General features: G+C 38.6%; 1 protein-coding gene across 6 annotated transcripts; it reads left to right on the top strand.

Moving 5' to 3' along the window:
- Nucleotides 1–8,835: 8,835 nt before the first annotated feature.
- glra2 (glycine receptor, alpha 2) lies at nucleotides 8,836–20,552 on the top strand. Of its 6 annotated transcripts, none has more exons than XM_020596505.1 (9): nucleotides 8,836–9,011; nucleotides 10,571–10,695; nucleotides 13,133–13,200; nucleotides 15,683–15,906; nucleotides 17,195–17,277; nucleotides 17,372–17,509; nucleotides 17,615–17,829; nucleotides 18,814–18,963; nucleotides 19,384–20,552. In XM_020596505.1, exons 2-9 carry the CDS (start codon nucleotides 10,617–10,619, stop codon nucleotides 19,663–19,665), a joined length of 1,239 nt encoding a protein of 412 aa, XP_020452161.1. In that variant the 5' UTR covers nucleotides 8,836–9,011; nucleotides 10,571–10,616; the 3' UTR covers nucleotides 19,666–20,552. The 6 variants fall into 6 exon arrangements, with proteins under 6 accessions (XP_020452161.1, XP_020452159.1, XP_020452160.1 ...); XM_020596503.1 differs by lacking the exon at nucleotides 8,836–9,011 and adding an exon at nucleotides 9,517–10,057; XM_020596504.1 differs by lacking the exons at nucleotides 8,836–9,011; nucleotides 13,133–13,200 and adding exons at nucleotides 9,517–10,057; nucleotides 13,277–13,344.
- The last annotated feature ends 732 nt before the right edge of the window (nucleotides 20,553–21,284 follow it).

Raw genomic sequence — 21,284 nt, forward strand, 5'->3', positions numbered from 1 at the left:
TGCTAAGAGTGAAAAGAGCTGGGAGTGGCCAGATCTGGAGGATTCAACAGCAGACTTAAGCCTGGGAATGGAAAAACAAAGACCAACTGTACACACCCTCCTGATCCAAACTCCAGAGATAATTGGGTCACTGCATGTCTCCACAGTGCACAGGATGCATCCCGAAGAAACCATGATATTCAGTCCTCACACAAAGGGACACGAGAAATATAACAGGAATTAAGTTGAAATGGGTACTGGATATTTAGTTGTATGTGTTTCACTGATAAATGTGGTGTGTGTTCATGTTGGGAAAGAGCCCTTTAAATTCATTGTTACAGTAATGAACTGATGGCAACATGCTAGCTGAAACCTGGTCTATACTGCCATCTAGTGGATTATTTTATGGCAGCCTTAAGGTGCGAAGTACAAAAACATTCAGCAAAACATATTTTCTTAATTGTACGCATGCACTTCTGCCAGTTGTGATGTAACACAGCAAAAATGATCAAAACATCGAGTGTAATCAGAGAACTTTTCATGATTACGAGTTCTTTTCACACAGCATCATGTGCAGGAGCCTCCAGACAACAATATCAGTGGTTTATCTTCCAAAAACAGTGTCAAAGGAAGTAATGCAGCACGGTGATGGGAATGTGCTCACTGGGGTCATGGACCTCGGGGTTGAATAATTTGCAATCCCTGATTTTTCTTGTCTATTTTATTTACTTTTTTTTGGGAGAGCACATTTTTCTTGGGATATTTCACTATTTTAGTCAAATATTTTAACATATTTTTAAAGAAGAAGAAGAAAAATTTTTGTTTTTTACAATTTTACAGATTTTTTGATGGAAATTTTCTAAATATTAGTAACATATCTTAGTTTAATATCTGAAAAATACTACTAAAATAGGAAGTGAAAGCTGTCACGGGCTCTGTTCTTATGGTTACTTGAAACAGAGCATTAGCTGCTGCAACTGATGGAAGCCCATCTGTCTTTAAACACATTATAATTATTCTAATAATTAATTCCCTTGGGTGTGATTACTTCTACATCTTCTATAATCACTGCAGATTGTTTCATATTTCTCCTTTGTAATGAAAATGTCAGAATTCCCCTCTTGTCAGAATAATGGGAAAATGTGCTCTTGCTATATATTGGTGTAACTTTCAATCCTTGTTGTGTAAACATTTGTTATTTTTGAAACTATTACCATTCCCAAAGGCAATTTTGACTAATTGAATGGTAGCATAATGTCTGTTATGTAGCACAAATGTTCTGGATGATTATTCCCTGCTGTTTTTTTTCCCAGAAACAGTGTTAAATTAATTAGAGACAAATGCATCTTCCCATGTTTTGTCATTTACAGGTTGGGGGACCTCCAAACAGTGATGTTTCAATGTGTTTTCTACTTCCTTCTACAGAAAGGCCATGTTTCTAAGTTGCACATTAACACACTGCAGCCTGTTACTTATTTGCCAAATGGATTTGATCTACACACTCCCTCTGGTGCTGTCAGTGTTGCAAGAGCTGGTGGGGGGTGAACTCGTTACGTCAGAGAGCACTTCTTATCTTTTATGACCACATTAAATCAATGTGCCAGCATGCGCCTTAACGTGACCTATTTCATATGTTCTGTAATTTTCCTATAACATGCTGTTCATGTTGACGTTGCTATCGTTACGTTCTTGCTTGCAGCTCCTCTGTATCAAGGGAAATTGGGCTTTTATTGTGAACATACAGTATAGACCTGGTAATAGCAGGCATTCATTACCATTTTCAATTATTTTACTAATAACACACTGAAGATGATTTCAGAATCTGGCATAATAGACTATTTCAACCCAATATTATTTCCTTTAGATATGACAATTTAGGATAGTGTTTTTTTTTTACGTAAATTATCTCATTTTATTTTTCACAGCCTCCTGCCCCCCATCTTGTTTCACTGCCTCATTTCTTGTGCTGCAAGAAAAAGCTTTTCAGGATGCTTGCACTTGTGTGTCATTAAATATTGGTGTATTTCCTACTTTCAGTACACACTGTATAAAGAGAAAGAAATGAGTCTGGGTTTAACTCATTGACAGAGGCCAGTAGAGTGTTTTTATTTCTCTGCAAGTCCTGTTTCATTAGAACAAAGACCAGTTGGTGTACTAGAGGGGGATGAGTTCTTCGCTGAGCCTCAGTCTTATTGATTCACTCCCAGTGCAGCAAGTGAATGATAAATGTACACTTTGAGGTGCAAGTGTTTTATTAATGCTTCTCTTCTTTATCTTCACAGTGTTAAGTGGTGTCATACTTCACTTGTGTACCAGTATACTTAATTTAAATACATCGCTCTAAATACACTGCTCAGTTAATGATTGTTGGCGTGATATTCACCATCTAGTTCACCGGTAGAAAGTCTGTTTCTTTAGGTGAGTGCTTTTTCTGTGCAGCCCTTTTAGAACTATGAAAGTCAAAGAGAGAGGCTGCTGTCAGGAAAAGCTTCTCTAGTGATACCATCATCTACACTGTGATCAAGTCGTGCTCTCTGTGTGTGCCTTCAGCAGCCGAGTCTCAAACCAAACCCTGGAAGACATGGAGCACAGTGTAAACATAGGCTCCAAGTTGAAATTTTTCTCAGTATACAACATTAAAGAACCCCGCCAGACAATTGGTATAATGTGCTTGGAATAATAATGTTGTGTCTCATCAGTTGTTTTTGTTTTATTTTTTCACAAAAAGTTCACTTGTTGTTCATTTAGAGGGTTGGTTAAAAAAACAGGCACTGGATGAAGTGTGGGTAATCCAGGGCAGAAAGCCTCTTTCCTTTCATTATCAAGATATTAGCTTTAACCACTTTTGGCAACAATAATACTGCATTTTACTGGTTATACTGTGTATAACCTTAGAGCTACTTGAACCCATACAAATGTACTGGATGGCTGATAATCTTTAAGAGAATAACACAAGAGAGATATACAGATAATATGAGGTAGAAAACCCCTTTTAGTATCAAGATATTAGCTCTAATCACATTTTGGCAAGGAGAATACTAAATTTTACTGTTTACACTGGCCTCTTAGAGATACTAGACGCCTGATGTCTCCAAGATGTAAAACTTTCTATATACATCATCAGTATGAAGCACAAACATCAAAGTGAAGTATCAGTGAGCGCATCACATCGCTGAGTGCCTGCTACAGGCCAGTCTTGTACACTTTGTACTGTAGCGTACCTACAAAACAAAGTTTTCTAGAAATCCTATTCATTTTCTTAGAATCATTCATAATATGATTTTTGAAGTATTCTTTTTAAAGCTCAGCTGACGTTTCTAGTCTATGTTTTCTTCCTCTACTTTATTAAAAATACTGACCGATGCCAAACTCAACTATGCCCAGCTGTTTCTCTCCAGCTTGATGAGAACAGCTGCACCAGATCACTATATCCGTTCGTAAAGTAAAATCTCATTTGAAATTGTTGCCTATTTGCAACTGCTCTGAGGCAAGGCGGGCATGTAGAGCCAGCGAGCGCTTTTGGCCAAACCATGATAAGAGTTGTTTGTTATCTGCCTCATAATGAGAAATCAAACAGATTCCTCTGCTTATGTAGACCCCTCGACTATATTGGCACCATTTAATTGTGTTCGCCCGCTGAAGTCCCCTCAGCTTTTGAGGTTTCATTTGTCATCAGAGAAATACAGCTGCTCCAATCCGCTTATCAGTGTGTGTCTCGCTGATGTTTCCATGGAAACTATGTTTACTGCCCCTCAATGTTCTAAAAATGGTTCCAAAGCGATAACGGTGCCAGCCCGGTGAAAGCAGCGCAAAGATGTGACGGACAATGACAATGACTGGCACTGTAACAAGTCAAATGTAAATGAAATTATATAAATGACTGAATATGTTTGTCTGAATGTTTCTTAATTAGCATTATCTAATGACAAATTGTTTGACTTCACTAATTTTAGTCCTACTGATTATTTAAAGTTCTGAGAAAATGGTGAATTAACTAAAGATATATACCCCCCAGATATTCTTTGTAAGTTCTGGATATGTTAGATGCTGAGTGCTGTACAGTTTAGATAGATGCCAAATAGAAATCAATGATGGACTCAGGACAATTTCTGCTCAGTGTGAAGTCCAAATAGTGGAAATAAAAAGGGCTAACTAATGTCATTGTTCCTTTATTTTTAAGGCGGGTTTTTGTTGGCATTTCCTTCATTGCTTTCATGCAATGAAAAGTTTTTTTGTCAGACGGCGCGTCTGTTTTTACGGCGGTGGCAGCACCTCCTGATTTCAACTCACTGTTCATTTCCCATCTGTGCTGTCACATTTTGAGCAATGTTTATCACAGGATGACAGAAAGTTCACATTAACAAACCACTTTTATCTAAATCACAGTTATCTACTTGATACTATACTGTCAGTGTGAATGCTAGGAGATATCTGTTATTAACTGTCTTAGATGCTTAGGAGGAGACAGTTACAGCGGCATTCCCATAGCAATCAGCTTGGATGAATAACTTTGCATTGATCAGGTTTAAAGTAGGAGTTCACTGTCACAAGGAGAAAGCTCTAATATCTTGTTAAATCATTTCAGCGTGATCAGTGTGAAGGAACATCTCTGTCACTGAACGTCTGATTGTTCCTTCTTATAAAATCTGTGATGGCAGAGATTTCTTTTATTTCCATTTGCATGCTATTTGATTAATAAGATTCATTACCCTACTCAGAAGCTAATTACATTTTTTGTGAATAGAATGAAAAACGTTTAATTATAAAGCAGAACTGCGAGTAAATGAGAGAATATTGTTTCTGATCACACAACGCTGGGATAAAAACATCACCAGTTCTGTGGGACTCGTGGTTGTGAATGGGAAACGTCAGGCTGTGATGTGTCATGTTAAATTATTCTAAGTTCAAAACACTGATTGGTCAGAAAATGAATTGAAAAGCTCCCCATGGTGTTCAACATCCCGTTAGAACAAAAGACTTTTATTCCAATCTGAAATCAGCAGCGTTTTGCTGTAAAATACAACATTCCTCACATAATTGACTATTTATTAATAGATTGTAACTAATACTTTTATTAATTCTTCATTAATTATTTATACTTTGTAAATCAAATGTAAACCATTAACAATAAACACCTCTAAATTACAAATAATTCTTTTATTTAAATGCTGACAGAGTAGAAGCATAGTATTTTATTCCAAAATAAACTTGGCATTTTGGGGGAAAATGTTTATGTTGTGATTAGTAAGTTGCAAGAGAACTGTCTTTTTTAGTAAAAGCTGAATGCTTAATATTTTAATGTTTTTTTAAGTCACTAAAATCCAGTCTAACCATTGATGGCATATTTTGATGCTAATACTCATGAACCTAAGTAACATTTTGTAGAACTTTTACTTGTAACAGAGTATTTTTATGTTAAGTAAATAATCTGAATATTTCTTTGTATAGCGAGTCAGTAGTGGTATGGTATGCAAGTCAGTGTGGCTCTGCATGTTTCAAAGTAAAGAGAACATCACAGAACATTGTGAAAATTACATCATTTGTTCAAACATTTTATTGTAGTGTTTTTTGAAATGCTGCTTTATTTTTAAATGCATCACATTATGGTCGAACAGCAGTTAATCCTCTGATTTCATTTTTTTAAATTTCCAAGCTTTCCTTTACAATTTAGGCATGTGAGGTGCAATTTATAATGTGAAATGGTAACCGCATTATGGCACAAATCCCTTTAAATAACAGAGAAAATGATTCATGAGAAACACCGCAGCTGAATTTTGAAAAGCAAAAATGCCACTTGTGGTACGGCTGAGAAAAAAAATAAAGATGGAAACATTTGTGACAGGTTGAAGAAAGACAAACATGATGAGTAGGAGAAGAGACGTGACAAGTGTCCAGTCAAGACGACAGTGACGTTTCATAATGGAGGATTGTGTTTCTATGGACTGCCAGAAATCCTTTATCTCTGTTACCTCAGGATAACGCACGGCAGTTCAGCTCACGAGCTGGAGGATGCTGCTCACGTCTGTAGAAGTGGATTCATTTTGAACGTGACAGTCAGTCATCTTAATGTGTTCTTCCATTTGACAGGTTGCATGGTAATCACTTTCACGGAGTCATGTTTGTGTGAGCACACCATATCTTGTATTCTAACAGCGAGCCTTTAATTATATATATATATATACCTGCACATGCTCCACTATATGACAGCAATCATAACGTTCCCTCTTTCTTCTGACAGACCTGGTGAGATATTGCATCCAGTTACGCTGGATAATATTCCATGCCACAGGACTTTTCCTGCCCCATTAAGGTGGAATATCAACACTCATTAATATTCAACACAAGACCGCATATAAGAGCTTAGTTTCCCCAAAAAGATCTACAAAGAAAAAGCCAAGGGAGTAAGCACTGCTTCTCTGCCAGCATCCCCCTCGTGGGTAATTGGTCCCATAACACACACCTAAGCTCCACTGTAAGGAAAACTGATGTAAACCAGTTAAGCAATTGAAATTGCATTCAATCTTCAATATATCCTTGCATCACATTGACAGCTGCGCAACTCCAGGGATAGTGCTCAGTGAGACAACACTGAAAGCTAGAAATAGATAAATTGTGAGCCACAGTGTCAACATGAAGCAGACACTGGCCAGGAAACAGCGTGTGCTTGGCAGCCTGTAAGCATATGCTTGAAGTGAAATATGATGGTTTCACTTCAAGAGTAATTGCTTAACAAACTGAACCCAGTCATTAATATTCAATATACAGTAACATATACATCATGTAAAAGTGTGTGGTGTTTTATCCAGCTGACTGAATGCGCAGAAACAGACTGACTGTAGAGTGTGTGGGGGGGTCTAGACTGAGGATCAGAGGCTTTTCAGTGCTCAGTGATGGAGAAAGGCTCTGTGGTTGTCAGGGTGTTCCCACTGATGAAGGAAAGCTGTGATTGACAGATGAGTCTTAGTGAAGAACCATGGCTGCTTGTGCATAAGCTGTGCATAGTTCACATGACTCTGCAGCTCCTACGGCGTATCTAGAATTGAGAATTTTAAACATGTTTCTGTGTTTGGGTTGCAGCCAGGGTGGGTGTGTATTTTAAACATGGTTATCATTTTCCTGTGTATGACATAGGATCCTCAAAATAGCTTCATTTTGCTTTGACATAGAGCAATTGTGGTGGTTGTGGTGGCACTAGAGAATCCTCAGATCCTTCCTTCTCTTCAAGAACTCACCCATTAAATCCTTTGCATTCTTCCTCCAGCTTGCTGCATAGTCTTATCAAAATACAATACCTCCCACCACAAGTTACTTCTCTCTAACCCCTGCTAGGCCTGGGATCAGCTCCAAGAGTTGGAATATAGAGCAAAATGTCATTAGGTGGCATAAACATACAAGAAATCAATGGAGCAATTTATACACTGCAGCTCTCAGTTTTCTCCAGTTCAGTGCTCATGAGTATCAGGGTGGTCGAACCTTCTTGTTGTTTCCAGGTGAGCTCTCCAGCCAGCCCACAACTCTCTAGTTACTGAGGGGATCAATGACCGCAGCCTACCCAGACTTCTTCAACCTTATCCTTCTATAAAAACAAAACAAGACAAAAAAAACATACATATGGTAGTAGGTTAATTTTGCATGTATGTATTTCATATTGCAATATTAGAACAAAGAGGTTACAAAAGAAGGAATATTTTGAAGCATTAACTTCTTTTTGACAGCACAATAAAAAAGATGATGCAAAAGCCTTAAATCCCCTCAGAATAACAGGCGATAGCAACCAGTCTTTCTTTTTTAAAATAGGGCCTTTGCCTGTTTTGAAAGGGTAATTTTAATGACTGTGAGGAAACTGCTGGATAAATGAGACAGACAGAGGAGTTCTTGCCTGCAGAATGGTTCTGCTTTACTCTCTCCCTTCACAGACAGAGAGGTACACTACACCTCTCTATCCCCTTAATGACATGCATATTTGACTTGTTCTCCTTTAATTATGTGACCTACCCTGTCTAAAGTCTTTTCTTGTGGAAAAGAATGGCCAATTTCCGCCCTGGCTGGTTGTCATTAAACAAGACCACCTTAGAGAGGGGAAATATTCTCTCACTGCAAGGAAATATTTGGCCCTTAACAGAAGTAAATGTATTCTTTAAACATACTTCACAAAATATCTGGTTTGATAGATGTTATTTGTGACTTGGATCAGAAACAATGAAATGAAAATCAGCCACATACTGTACAGTCAATCTGGATTATGTGCTGCTCAAGACAGAAAAAGCTACATTTGTTGGTTTCCCATTGTTAATTAAAAAGTAAACATGGATAATTCATATTTATGGTGGTGAACGCGCTCTACAGCAAGCCATGCACAAGATCTGTGATGACACACTAACGTTAATGTAAGCCATACAGTCGCCACCACGAGATACGATGTGACATTTGTAATTTGGACCTCAGCATCAAAGGAGGAGGAGGACACGCTGACTCGTCCTCGGGCTGAGGCAGGCCACGATGATGTGGAAACTGGTCAGTAACCAAGTGTCAGGCTAAAGTGTAATACGGCCCCGAGCGCGTCACAGCATTGAGGCATGAGATGCGCTGCGAGTAATCCCACAACTTGATGATGTGTGGTTGGCCTGATGTGAATAAAACGCCTCTTTTTCTCACTAAGCATCGCTCTTTCCTCCATAGCACATGCCCGTTCTTTCAAGTGGAATGAATCATTCATGCCTGTGGTCCACGAAGCCTCACAGCCCACTCACATCCTCACAACGGCGGGTCCACATCCAGCCTCTTTATCAACACCAATGTTATACATTTATATTGAATAATAATTACTAAATTTGTGTGGTGGACTTCTAAACTTGTGTTCCTCCGCCTGCAGCCTGTATTTCCTGCCGCCTCTGTCTGTGTCTCTGTCAGTCAGTCAGTTCTCTTCCGTATCGCTCTGGGAGGCGAACCTTTCAGCATTTCCAGTGATGTGCCTCGGAAATCTGTTTCCAGGGCAACCGGGTACCAAATAGTCTCCCAGAGGCTTCTCACTGGTGCGTCCTTTGTTTACACTTTTCATATATCTGTGAGGATGCAGGTTGCTCTAAACAAACAAGAATTGTCAAGTATGGGAACAAAAAGCCTTTGCGTAAAAATACACCAAATGATGATGTCAGAACAAGCCAAGAAATCAATCTGTCTGTTTTCTTCTAATTTCAGCTAATCTGCTAATGTCATACTTGATCTCCAGGATATGGATCAAAATTAGACTCCCCCCATTATCATTATAACTAAATGTCGTTAATTACATTAATAGAAATATCAATGGAATATTTTCGAAAGCCAGTTGATCCTGAATCACAGCCACGCGCACTGGGAGGTTCCCAGTCAAGATGATCTCCTGAGCCAAGCGCACGAATATGTAAAACAAACACTTTCCGTTATGTAACAGGCTTTGAAGACAATGGTTTATTGTGTTTGTGTTGATTACCTCTCGCGTTTATTGGACATATTAAAAACCAACTCACGTTCACCGCTTTTAAGCTGTGCGCTTGCGCGTAACGGAACCGGGAGCTGTCCGAGTGCTGAAATGAGAAAGGGCGTTCCACTTCCATTCCTCAATAGAGGAAGGCACTTCATCTGCAAAAGATTTCTCTTCATAAGTAACAACTCAGGCCGACGGGTTGGTCTTCAAAGAGCGAGCTTCTAGATCTGAGCCAGCGCCAAAGCAGAAAGCTTCCATCCGATGCGTTTTGGAGTGAGTCTTCTCGACGACGTCTGACCACACGGGCTGATGTTTCTTCACACCTTCGCTTCGAGAAATTTGTTTTTGGGAGTCAGAGTTTTCATGAAAACTAAACTATGATCTGTGGCTGCGTTGAGGAATGTCTGTATTTTTGTTTAACACAACAATACCAAAACGCCCACGACTTGGTCAGGAAGAAAGCGGCATCCCTGTTTGGATTATGTGTTTGACCAATGTAAACATATGGAAGAAATAGAAAAGTGAGCACATGGGGAAACCACCAGGAATGAGTTACTCCTTTATTAAGGTTCTGGTAGCTTTATGTACATATTTCACGGAGACAAGCAACTTTAGGTAAGGCAACTTATTTACCAAACATATTTCATTTCATAGATTTAAAAGGAATTGTTTCTCCCTTCTGAAGTTTGGAAAATTCCCTTACGTATTTGATGGCCTAATTAAAGTAATAATACACAATGTGCGTAGACTTTTTATGCAAGACAAAGTTAGTAGCTGCTTCGGTGTTGCTGTGATTGGGACTGGTTGAAGTTACTTTTTTATTTTCAACTGTGTGAATTATTTTTATGGATATTATTACGTCCCCAAATGTTCTTAGTGATATTTATTGTGGTGTTATGAAACGCAGCATGCTGTGTAATCTTGCATAATATTAAAGGAGATGCTCAAGACGTGGAAATCACATACGATTAATCGGATGCGTGTGTGCATTTTAAGGCATTTCTAGTTTCTGTGTGCGTACCCATCATTCCCTGGCAGCTGCTAGGCGACAGATAAGGCTTTACGCCTGGTTTTGAGCTCTGACTTCTGCCTGGTCCAATGATTTTTCTCACTTCGTGTGTGTTCCAGAGTTGTGGACGCCAAGGAGCACGATTCCAGATCATCCTCCTCCAACATGTCCCCATCAGATTTTCTGGACTCACTCATGGGTCGCACGTCCGGGTATGATGCACGAATAAGACCAAATTTTAAAGGTTTGTTTGAAATCTTTTTTGCCTTTTGGAAATCTTCACATACTTTACACTGAGCCTTGCCTTTTCTTCCAGATCTACAGAATCACCACATTTTGTCAACATCTAATGACAGAGTATTTTTGCATGTAGAATACATCTACCCCCTTTATGGGGTAACTGTAAGCCCAGCAGACTTTGACGTTATTACTTATCTGGAGATCCACCGACCATTTTCTGTTGCCATGATACTGTGCTGCTAGACCTTTAATAAAAACAATCAGTCACTTCAGCTGACAATAACATTGTCCTGGCTTGAATTAAATCATGAACTAACCCATCATTACAACATTGCACGTTTGTTTTCATTTGGTAAAATTATGCCCAAGAGAATCCAATCGCCATTAAATAATAATTGAGAAACAGAGAAAACTGGGGTGAGCAGCCTTTTAAATAATACTGTCAGTCTCAGATTGATACTGGTAGCAGGCGGGGATGCCATCATGACAGGTCAAATGATGGATGGTGCCCCCATAGGAAGGCAGTAAACTACTGACTTCCTCTTTACTGCTGCTGCTGTGATACTGGGGACAGACAGAGTATCTGTCCCTGGAATGGAGTTAAGTGAGCAGAGGCTAACCTATTGCGACTCAGGGCCACTGGGCTAGGTGGGCCGGGATTTGATGGGGGGGTGGGGGGATTCCAATAATTGAAGTGGTCATACAGTACAGTGATTGATCAGCAGGATTCAGAAACCTATGGCCCTCCCCCAACATGGACCCGAGATGAGAGAACTGGCTGACATTTTCACAGGAGGCATGAAGTATAAACTACTGTTTCTAGCTAATACAGAGAGGATGAGCACACGTAGATTAAAAGGCATAAAGGTTTATTTGAATGCTACTGTTGAAAATTATATCCTTTCTGTATGGTAGGATTCATAAAGCTTCTTGTCATATATACAACTACAAAACATTTGCATGAAGCCACCAGATAATTTCTGCTAGTCATCCTTTAAAGAGTGTTGAAGTGAAGTGTGATATAGATTTTAATGCTGAGTTTGTTGAAGGAGGTACTGCTTTATTTTTCTTCCTCTGCTGTTACATGCAGCCACCCAATGACAAACAAGGCAAATATTAATACCACACGCCATGCAGCATTCATGAGGAAAGCACAGGGGAAGGAGACTTATCAAATAGAGACTTGCTATGACTTTAAATGGCATAACCTACTAGGACTTGCAAAGTGGTTCCAGTTTGCCCCAGACATGAGTAAAAGTGACACTGCTCATTAGAACATGCAGCTCATTATTGATTCATCTGTAGATTACTTCCTCAAAAATGTCATAGTTGTCCATCACACTTTCCAAAAGCCCTTTTAGACATACAATGTGTGTTTTTTCCTAACCAGCAGCCCAGAATCCACATTCATTCATTCATTCTTATTTGAAAAGTTGGAATTAAGTTTTTTTTTTTGGGGGGGGGGGGGGGGTGAAGTCGTAGCTGTCCTTTTTTTCTGCAATAAATATTATGTTCATGTTAAAAATAACTCTGCCACTGCCTACCTCTCAATATCAGGTTCTTTAAGCAAGAAAATTCTTTCTCCAGGTAGTGAGAGAGAAATGAAACCAGATTACAAAGAATTTTCTAGTAGCTACTTTGCTGTTTGATCAATCAAAATTTAACATGGCATCACTTCATGTGACCTATTCCAAGTAATTCCCATTCTTGCATGGTATTTTTCCAATCATACAGTAGTTTAGGAACCATAGCTACACATGGCACAGACAAAACACAGCAGCAGAAGTCTAAGGAATAGAATATTATTATTAGAAAGGCCCTCATTTAGGACATCATCATCACATGAGCATGCACACTGCAGAAACTCAAACTGTGATTCAACATTACCACTACCTCTATTTGCGTCCTTTGTCAGTTAAGTAATGGATTATTAGGTTAATTGTTGCATCTTCAAATTACTCTGTGTGTGCATGCAGTTGTCAAGATGTGCATGGATTTTCAGTTGACCAGATGTATAAACTATGTGCACATGTACAGTTTGTTTTCCACAGAAATCACAGCATCATTAGAAAATCATAATATCAACCTGGCACAGTCATTATTGATTCATTTGTACAGTATTTAGTTTGGATATGATTGCATTTTAACAATACTGAGCAGAATTTAGAAAATGCTCTTTTAATGTCTAAAGTCAGACATGGCCCTTTTGCTTCTGGTATGTGATATGTGTCACCATTCTGAAGTTCTTATAAAATAATAATAAAAAGAGAGAACTAATGCTTGGATTTAATGCATGTTGGCATACACAGTCAAACAGCATCTTGTAAACCAGCAGACCCAGATTTCCTGATGAAACCTCTTCACTGCTCCAAACCCAGCTGTGTTTGATGATAATGGTTTAAGGCTTTTTCCTGTCATGTCACTGTCATTCCATTTCACAGGTCCCCCTGTAAACGTTACATGCAATATTTTTATCAACAGTTTCGGCTCTGTCACAGAGACAACGATGGTGAGTGCCTCTGGCATTTTGGTTGATTTCTGTCCTCTACAATGTGTCAATGTTTTATTTATTCCTCAATCTGCAGGTCCACCAGTTAATGTTACCTGCAACATATTTATCAACAGCTTTGGTTCTATAGCAGAAACCACCATGGTGAGTTGAGTATTCTGCTTGGACTTCTAAAGCCCTGATCCTTGCTCTGGAGTTAAGACTGAATCATCCTGTTTTTACCAAACCTACCCAAACTTCAACTCTTTTTATTTTATTTTATTTTTTTATTTTGCCATGAAGGAGTCTATTGGCGGGTCCGTCTGACTATCCAAATAAGTATTAGTGCATGCTTCCATCTAGACATGATAATCCAGGTTGAATCATTCATAATAACTAATAAGTCATTTTAAGTGCAGCTAGTAACTATGGGTGGAGCCTCATCTTTGCAAGATGATTTGAAATCTGTGATGTGTAGAAGCATCCAATTACCAGAGAGGTAAAAATATAAAACCTGTGAGGCTGCACTGAAACTCATCATAATCAAAGGGTTTATAATGGGTGATAATAAGTATTTAAATTGTGAATGGAGGATGTTAATTTGCACAGGAGCTGGAGTTCATGAGATTGGACTGACGCAGCTTTGGACACACATGCAAAATGAGGAACCGCCAATATACTGATGAAATGTCAAACAGCATAAGAGCTTCTTAGCGTCATGACAGTTACCATAAGAAACTGAGCTTTGTGGCACTCAGTTTACTTCTAACTGCACCGTCAATTTTCCTCATCATCTACTACATCATATAAATAAATGCATCGTTTAGCCTCTATAACAGGCTTTACTTATGCACGATTAACAAGAAAAGTTATTATAAGGTCAGTGTTTTGTAAATGCAACATTATCAATAGATAATCACCAAATTGGCCATTTGAACGCATTGATGAACATTCTGAGATGATAGTATTGCTGGATGATAAAGATTTTGTCAGATGTGCACTGATTATTTTTATTTCTTTTTGCTCATCCTCTACTTTATTATTTGTCATACATTCTTATTGATGTTACATGTTTTAAAAAATGTTTTGTGTTATCAGTTGTAATTGAATAAATGTGATGAGAGAAAATCAGTGGTGGGAAAAATATTTCAATGTTTTACCTTTGGTAAAAGTTCCAAAGTGTTAATTAAACATTAAAGATACACCAGTCAGCCATACACATTATAACTACCTGCCTAATACTGTGCACACAGGCGTCAGTGCAGCAGTTGGTCGACACTCGTGGCCCTCTGCAGCTCACTGTGCATCTTCTGTGAATCTGTGCTTCCATAGTTTTACTGTCAGGAAGAGCACGAATATGTCGACCATTCAGTGAAAAACTTATGTAAAAGGAGTGAAAACTGTGGTCGTGAGGATGAGTTAGGGATAATTTTAACATTCAGCAGCCTCCCCACTCCAGGTGTATAGCTGCTGAATGTTTCTCTTATAGAGACCAATGTACAGTACTTCTCATTTTCACCCACTTTAACAAAGATTCAAACAAAATGGAATCTTTTGAAAAGGATGAATGAAATTTAAAACTTTAATCTAGTGTAGATCAACCTCATCATCAGTGAGCCTTGGGCGTCCATGACCCTGTCACAGGTTCACTGTCTGTCCTTCCTTAGACACTGTTGGTTGGTACTAACCACTGCAGACTGGGAGATGCTCTGACCCAGTCTTCATCCATCACAGTTTGGCCCTTGTCAAAGTCACTCTGATACTTACACTTGCCCATTTTTCCTGCTTCTAACACATAAACTTTGAGGATCAAATGTTCATTAGCTGCCTAATACACCACACACACTGACAGGTACCACTGTAACAAGATGATCAATATTATGTGCTTTACCTGTCAGTGGTCATAATGTTATGGCTGATCGGTGTAGTATACTCAAAGTATCAAAAGTTCCCATTATACAGAATAAGCCCACCCAGGGTGTTAGATTGTTGTACTGTATAATACGTATGTATTAAGTTTAAACAGGGTTTTAATGTACTTGGTCAAATTAGAAATAATTTTAACTACTGTATAATAATAAATAAAAATGTTCATATCTTTTGTAAGTAAAATTTTGATTTACAGAGGAACTAGCCGAAGGACAAATGTAGTGGAGTGAGGTATTATGTAGCATAAAAGAAAAATATTGAATTAGCATACCTTCAGTATGGTACATTCTAAAACTCAAGAGAATGCATGTGAACAACTGGTGTTTGTCTTTTTAAGATTTTGTATAGATGCCTATTTGCTTTATGGATTTATTATTACTTTAAATGTTAGATGCATTTGTGTATTAGAATGATATTGAGAAGTAGGTTTACAACACATATTTCCTAAATACCTCATCAAAAAGAGGGTATAATATAATATTAAAAACCAATAGACCATCTATCACCAGCATGTATTCTAATAGCACCAGTCACTGTGCTGCAAAATATGCAAAGCTGCTTGTCGTCTCTGCAGGATTACAGAGTGAACATCTTTCTGCGGCAGAAGTGGAATGACCCTCGGCTGGCATATAGTAAATACCCAGATTCTTCTCTCGACCTGGACCCGTCCATGTTGGACTCCATATGGAAACCTGACCTCTTTTTTGCCAATGAGAAAGGAGCCAATTTCCATGATGTCACCACAGACAACAAGCTGCTGAGGATCTTCAAGGATGGAACTGTCCTCTACAGTATCAGGTGAAATGGTAGACATGTTTTAAATGACAGAATAAAAATCAAGATAACAATTAAAGCCAGACATTTACACTAGAACTGAAACACTTATTTAACTATTCAATTATTCAGTGACCTGACTGTCAAAAACGTTTTAATTTTCTGTGTTGTTTATTATAGTTAACTCAAAATCTTTAGATTTTAGATTGCTCACAGGATAAAAACAGATATTTTAAGACATCGCCACAAGTTCTGGGAAATCGTAATGGGCATTTTTCATTGCTGACATTCTCTATACCATGTGATTAAACAAGAAAATTGGTGAATTACTCAGTAATAAAAATAATTGCCAGTTGCAGCCCAAGTTTGCACCATTTAACTTTGCAACACTGTAGCAAAGATGGTACCGAGTGAAAGATGATACTGCAGCGAAGCAAAACCTCTGGTGCGCAGATCACCCCAGGACATGTTCACATATTGCTTTACTTACATTTCTTCTCCAACATCAAAGACCGTCAATCTAAAACATGTTTAAAATGGATTTTTATCTCTCTTTTTTTAACCTCCTCTGAAATGGCACAATTCACTGAACTGCACTACATCCCCATGTGCAACATAGATTTTGAATTAGGAACACAGATTGCAAGCTAATCTCTGTGAAAATCCAAAATTAAGTTAAAAATTAAGTAAATAATGTGAATTCTTTAACACGTAGTTCAGAGGAAGACTCTGAAACATGCAACCCAGTCAGGATGAATGGCATTTTAAAGGCCTTTCCACCCAAATCTTGATCAAAAACTTACTACAAGATAGGAAAAATGTTTCATTTCATTTCAATACAAGTTCAATCCCACACAGCATTCAATTTTCTCTGCAGTGATTCGATATAAAGCAGATCAATTTTGAGTCCATTTAGTGAGTAGCTTGGGGCCAAGCGGTGCTCAGGTGTGGAGGTAGAGTGGGTCAATGAGAGATATGAAAGTTGGTTGGACACTCTCTGCATTCATGAGAGAAATGACAGAGGCAGCAGACCCTGGAACATAATGCATCAAAAAACAATAAGTTGCAATAATGAAAGTGTGATAGGAACCTGCTGAAAGGAGCCCTGCATGGTGTGCCACACAGGAGAAAGCGGCACGTGGTACAGAGAGCCAAACAGCTGTAATTTAATTTTTCAAGCAAATAATTTTCAATTCAAGTGTTGAGTCAGCAGTCCATGATTTAATGAGTATATGTATTTTAGAACAAAATCACAGTCATTGGTTTAGTCTGTTCACTATAGCTTCTTGTATGCCTTGGTCTCACATCATAGACTGACTCTCATTCTGTCCTGCCCGATGGATCTGAAGAACTTTCCGATGGATGTCCAGACTTGCACGATGCAACTGGAAAGTTGTAAGGATGAACTTTGCCTCTGTTTTGTCACTGCCCTTTCTGAAGTGAGGGTTTACTGAATATCTAAATGTTGATTGTTCTTTTGTTGCTCTAGTTGGTTACACCATGAATGACCTGATCTTTGAGTGGATGGAGACTGCTGCGGTGCAGGTGTCGGAGGGGCTTACCCTGCCTCAGTTCATCATGAGGGAAGAGAAGGAGCTGGGCTACTGTACCAAACACTACAACACTGGTCAGAGGACCCACAGATGCACAACAAGACTGTTTATATTTCATGCAGCTAACGTGTCTCCTGGTGTGGAGGATGAATAGTGTTCGTGTTCTTGTTGTCAAACAGGTAAATTCACCTGTATTGAAGTTAAATTCCATCTGGAGCGCCAGATGGGCTACTACCTGATCCAGATGTACATTCCTTCTCTCCTGATTGTCATCCTGTCATGGGTGTCCTTTTGGATCAATATGGATGCCGCTCCTGCCCGAGTGGCACTGGGCATCACCACTGTGCTTACCATGACCACCCAAAGCTCTGGCTCCAGAGCTTCTCTTCCAAAGGTAAACCTTTACATAAAAGCTTCTACTGGTAGAACATTGTAAGATGGATATAAATGTATGCATCACTCAACTGTAGGCATTATATATATACAGTATATATGTGTATATACATTTATAAATGTTGTTGGTTTAAAGTACCTAACAATTTATCTTGTTCACATATCTGTTATGTGAAAGATATATCTGTTATATATCAGCAAATAAAACATCTGGTTTTATTTATTAAAGGCACAACTTTTGAGCCTGCTTGTTACAGTTCACAGCGGCTGACATTTCTGTTTGTCATGCACATATTGTGAAGGGTACTACAGGCACCGAGAGGCAGATCTTGATGATCACTTACTCTCCATGCATCACTCTGCAGATGAGTGCATAAGGCCTCAGCCATGTCAGAGATTCTCACATAAAAGACACGCATACTGATAAACATTTAAAGAGAAGCTTTGAGAGCCTTGATAAAAAAAAAAAAAAAACAGACCTCAGCAAGTCTTAAGTGGCCTCAAAAAGCTGAGGTGTTTTCTTCACATGCTAATCAGCTGTCGTGAAGATTGGAGGTCATGCTGATTTCAGCTTTATCCTCATTTTCTCTAAAGAAACAGATCAAAAATGGTGCTAAAGGTGCTGTACAAAAAATTCTACGGTTCTCTTTCTGTTGGCAGTCAGGGCAGCAGTTTCTTCCCACTGTTTATGGCCATGAAATCACTGACATGCCTGGCAGCTGTGATACACTTGTTAGCAAACACCCTTTCTAATTACAGTCATTTAGAAGTTACAGTTAACTGTCATAATTAGAAAATAAGAAAACTCTAACCAAAGCTCTCCCACTAGCTCTAACAGAGTCAAAAGGACTCAAAAGGGGATAAATAAGTAAATAAATAAATAATCAGTTAATATTTCAAGTCATCTAATTCATCATTGCATTTGAGCTGTTAGCTGTTGTCACCTTAGTTGATCTAACAAAGAGAATCTGTTTTTTTCTCCCAGGTCTCTTATGTGAAAGCCATTGATATCTGGATGGCTGTGTGTCTGCTCTTCGTATTTGCTGCATTGCTAGAATATGCTGGGGTTAATTTTGTCTCCAGGCAACAGAAAGAGTTCCTTCGCCTGAGGCGAAGACAACGGAGGAGTCACAAGGTAGGCTTTCAAAGTCTTTCCAGCATTGCTGTCTGGTTACCAAACATTTTACCTGCAAGCGGTGTGCATCTAGGGATGGCAGTGTTGAACACTTTGACATACCCGTCTCAACAACTATTGGATCGATTGCCATCAAATGTACAGACATTCATTTACTGATGATTCTAATGATTTTGGTGTGATCCTCTGACTTGTTTTTTGCTTATTTAGTGAAATATCCCAACATCAGCCTGGTGATTTGGCACAAAATTTGGTACAGACATTCAAGTCTTCTAAATGAAGTACCCTAATGGATTTGGTGATCCCATGCAACCATGAAGTTGACTTTTGTGTTTTTCAGTAAAATGTTTCAATATGAATTGAAAGCTTCATTCTGTTCACATGTACATTTGGGTTGTTTTTTGTTTGTATTTTTTCCAGGATGATGATATGCGCGAAGGTCGCTTTAATTTTGTTGGCTACAATATGAGTCAGTGTCTGCCAACGAAGGATAGCTCAGCTATTAAAAACGCTGTTCCAGCGCCGAACCCTCAACCATCAGTCCCAAAAGACATAGACACAATGAAAAAGAAGTTTGTGGACAGAGCCAAGAGGATAGACACGATCTCAAGGGCTGCCTTTCCTCTGGCCTTCCTCATCTTCAACATCTTTTACTGGGTTACCTACAAGATCATCAGGCATGAGGACATCCACAGTAAATAAAGACTGTACCCTTGACAATGGACATTTAATTTTTCACTTCTCAGACTAAGAAATGACTGTGCATTGAGAGGCACCATGGGGATGATGGTGAAGTTTTTTTCAGGGATAATGTATGTATCTGTTCATAGATCATGCATCACACAGTAATATTCATGTTCTGATAATGTGAAGAGCCGCTGAGACACAGATGCTGGTTTGTTTTTGTACTGCTGCATAATATTTCCTGACAAATTTGGAAAAATGGTTTTAACCCAAGGCTTAGTAACACACTGGAGAAGATGAAGGCATTTGTTTGAATCAGCTCTGCCTGGCATCTGTGCAACCAAGTAACAAAGAAACATTCCATAGATTTGTAACTGCAAAGTAGCTTAGTCTTATGTCAAAGACTTTTCGTGACTGCAAAAAGAGGGATTTCTTATCAAGGATGTTTGGACTGTTTTATAGTTTACTACTGTCCTGGCATTTCCTCGTGTTTATAAGAAAATACAACAGAAAGCATCTAACATTTTCAGGCCAAGAGCAGATTCGTCTTTCAAACATTAGGCAACAGCACATGTCTCCGTCTGGAATTGGTTACTGCGTTTTTATGAAATACCTGAGGCCTTAGATATCAAAGAATTTGTGGGATAAAGTGCTACACTTCCCTCTTTGTTCAAGAATCTTCTCATGTTTAGTGGTCTCTCATAGCCAAATGCACTGTCTGAGCTGTCCATCTGTGGCCAGACATCCAAAGGCACTTGTCCTTCTTGCTTTCTTTAACTCTTGGTGTATTATAAACCACATTCGTGGACAACTGATGTCACCTGAAACCAATGTAAATTATTTTATTTGTTCTAGAAGTCATTAATTCTCCCTTTGATTCCAAACTAATTTGATTATATATATATATATATATTTAACACGCTAGATAATATATATATATTTCACAAGCTAGATAAAATATAATGGCCAATTTTGAGCAAGTGTATAGGTAAGGCTACAAACTGAACATGCACTGCATTACTCAGTGTTATCATAAACCCACATCCACATGAATTAATTTGTATTTGAGATAAATACTCCAGGTATCTTAGATATGGTTTTAGAGTTTAAGTCTATGTTTCTGTAGATTTAGTCTGATGAAATATTTATTGTAATTGAGGAATGGTATGTTTATTTATAAAAAGTGCTCTGTATACATCTTCAAGCTGTGGACTGTTTATTTCTTCACCTGGTGTGTTTCTTTCTGGATGGAGACATACAGTATGTTTATTGATGCAAGGGCAGATTTGCATCACACTCATGGTACATAGCAGCTAAGGGTCCTTGCACTCTTGGTATACTGTGGGGAAGAAGTCTTTTTATGAATGATATTCCAGAAAAATGTTATTTACATCAACAAAATTGACTGTGCCCCATGTTTACTTTACTTCCTCCTCTCCCTTTCCCCACCCATGCATTTCCTAAGGAGATTTCACTGTATTTCACTCTCTTACAACACAAAATGAAGAGATAGATGCCTTTCAAAAAAAAAACCTAACAAATCAAAGATGGCACGAACGCATAAAAAAGCTTTTTGCGCCCCAGTTGCAGATCAAATCAAAGAAAATGAGAGTCACTGCTCCTCACAAGGCCGTGAG

The sequence above is a fragment of the Monopterus albus genome, unplaced genomic scaffold, assembly GCF_001952655.1.
Source record: "Monopterus albus unplaced genomic scaffold, M_albus_1.0 scaffold30.1, whole genome shotgun sequence".
Lineage (NCBI taxonomy): Eukaryota > Metazoa > Chordata > Actinopteri > Synbranchiformes > Synbranchidae > Monopterus > Monopterus albus.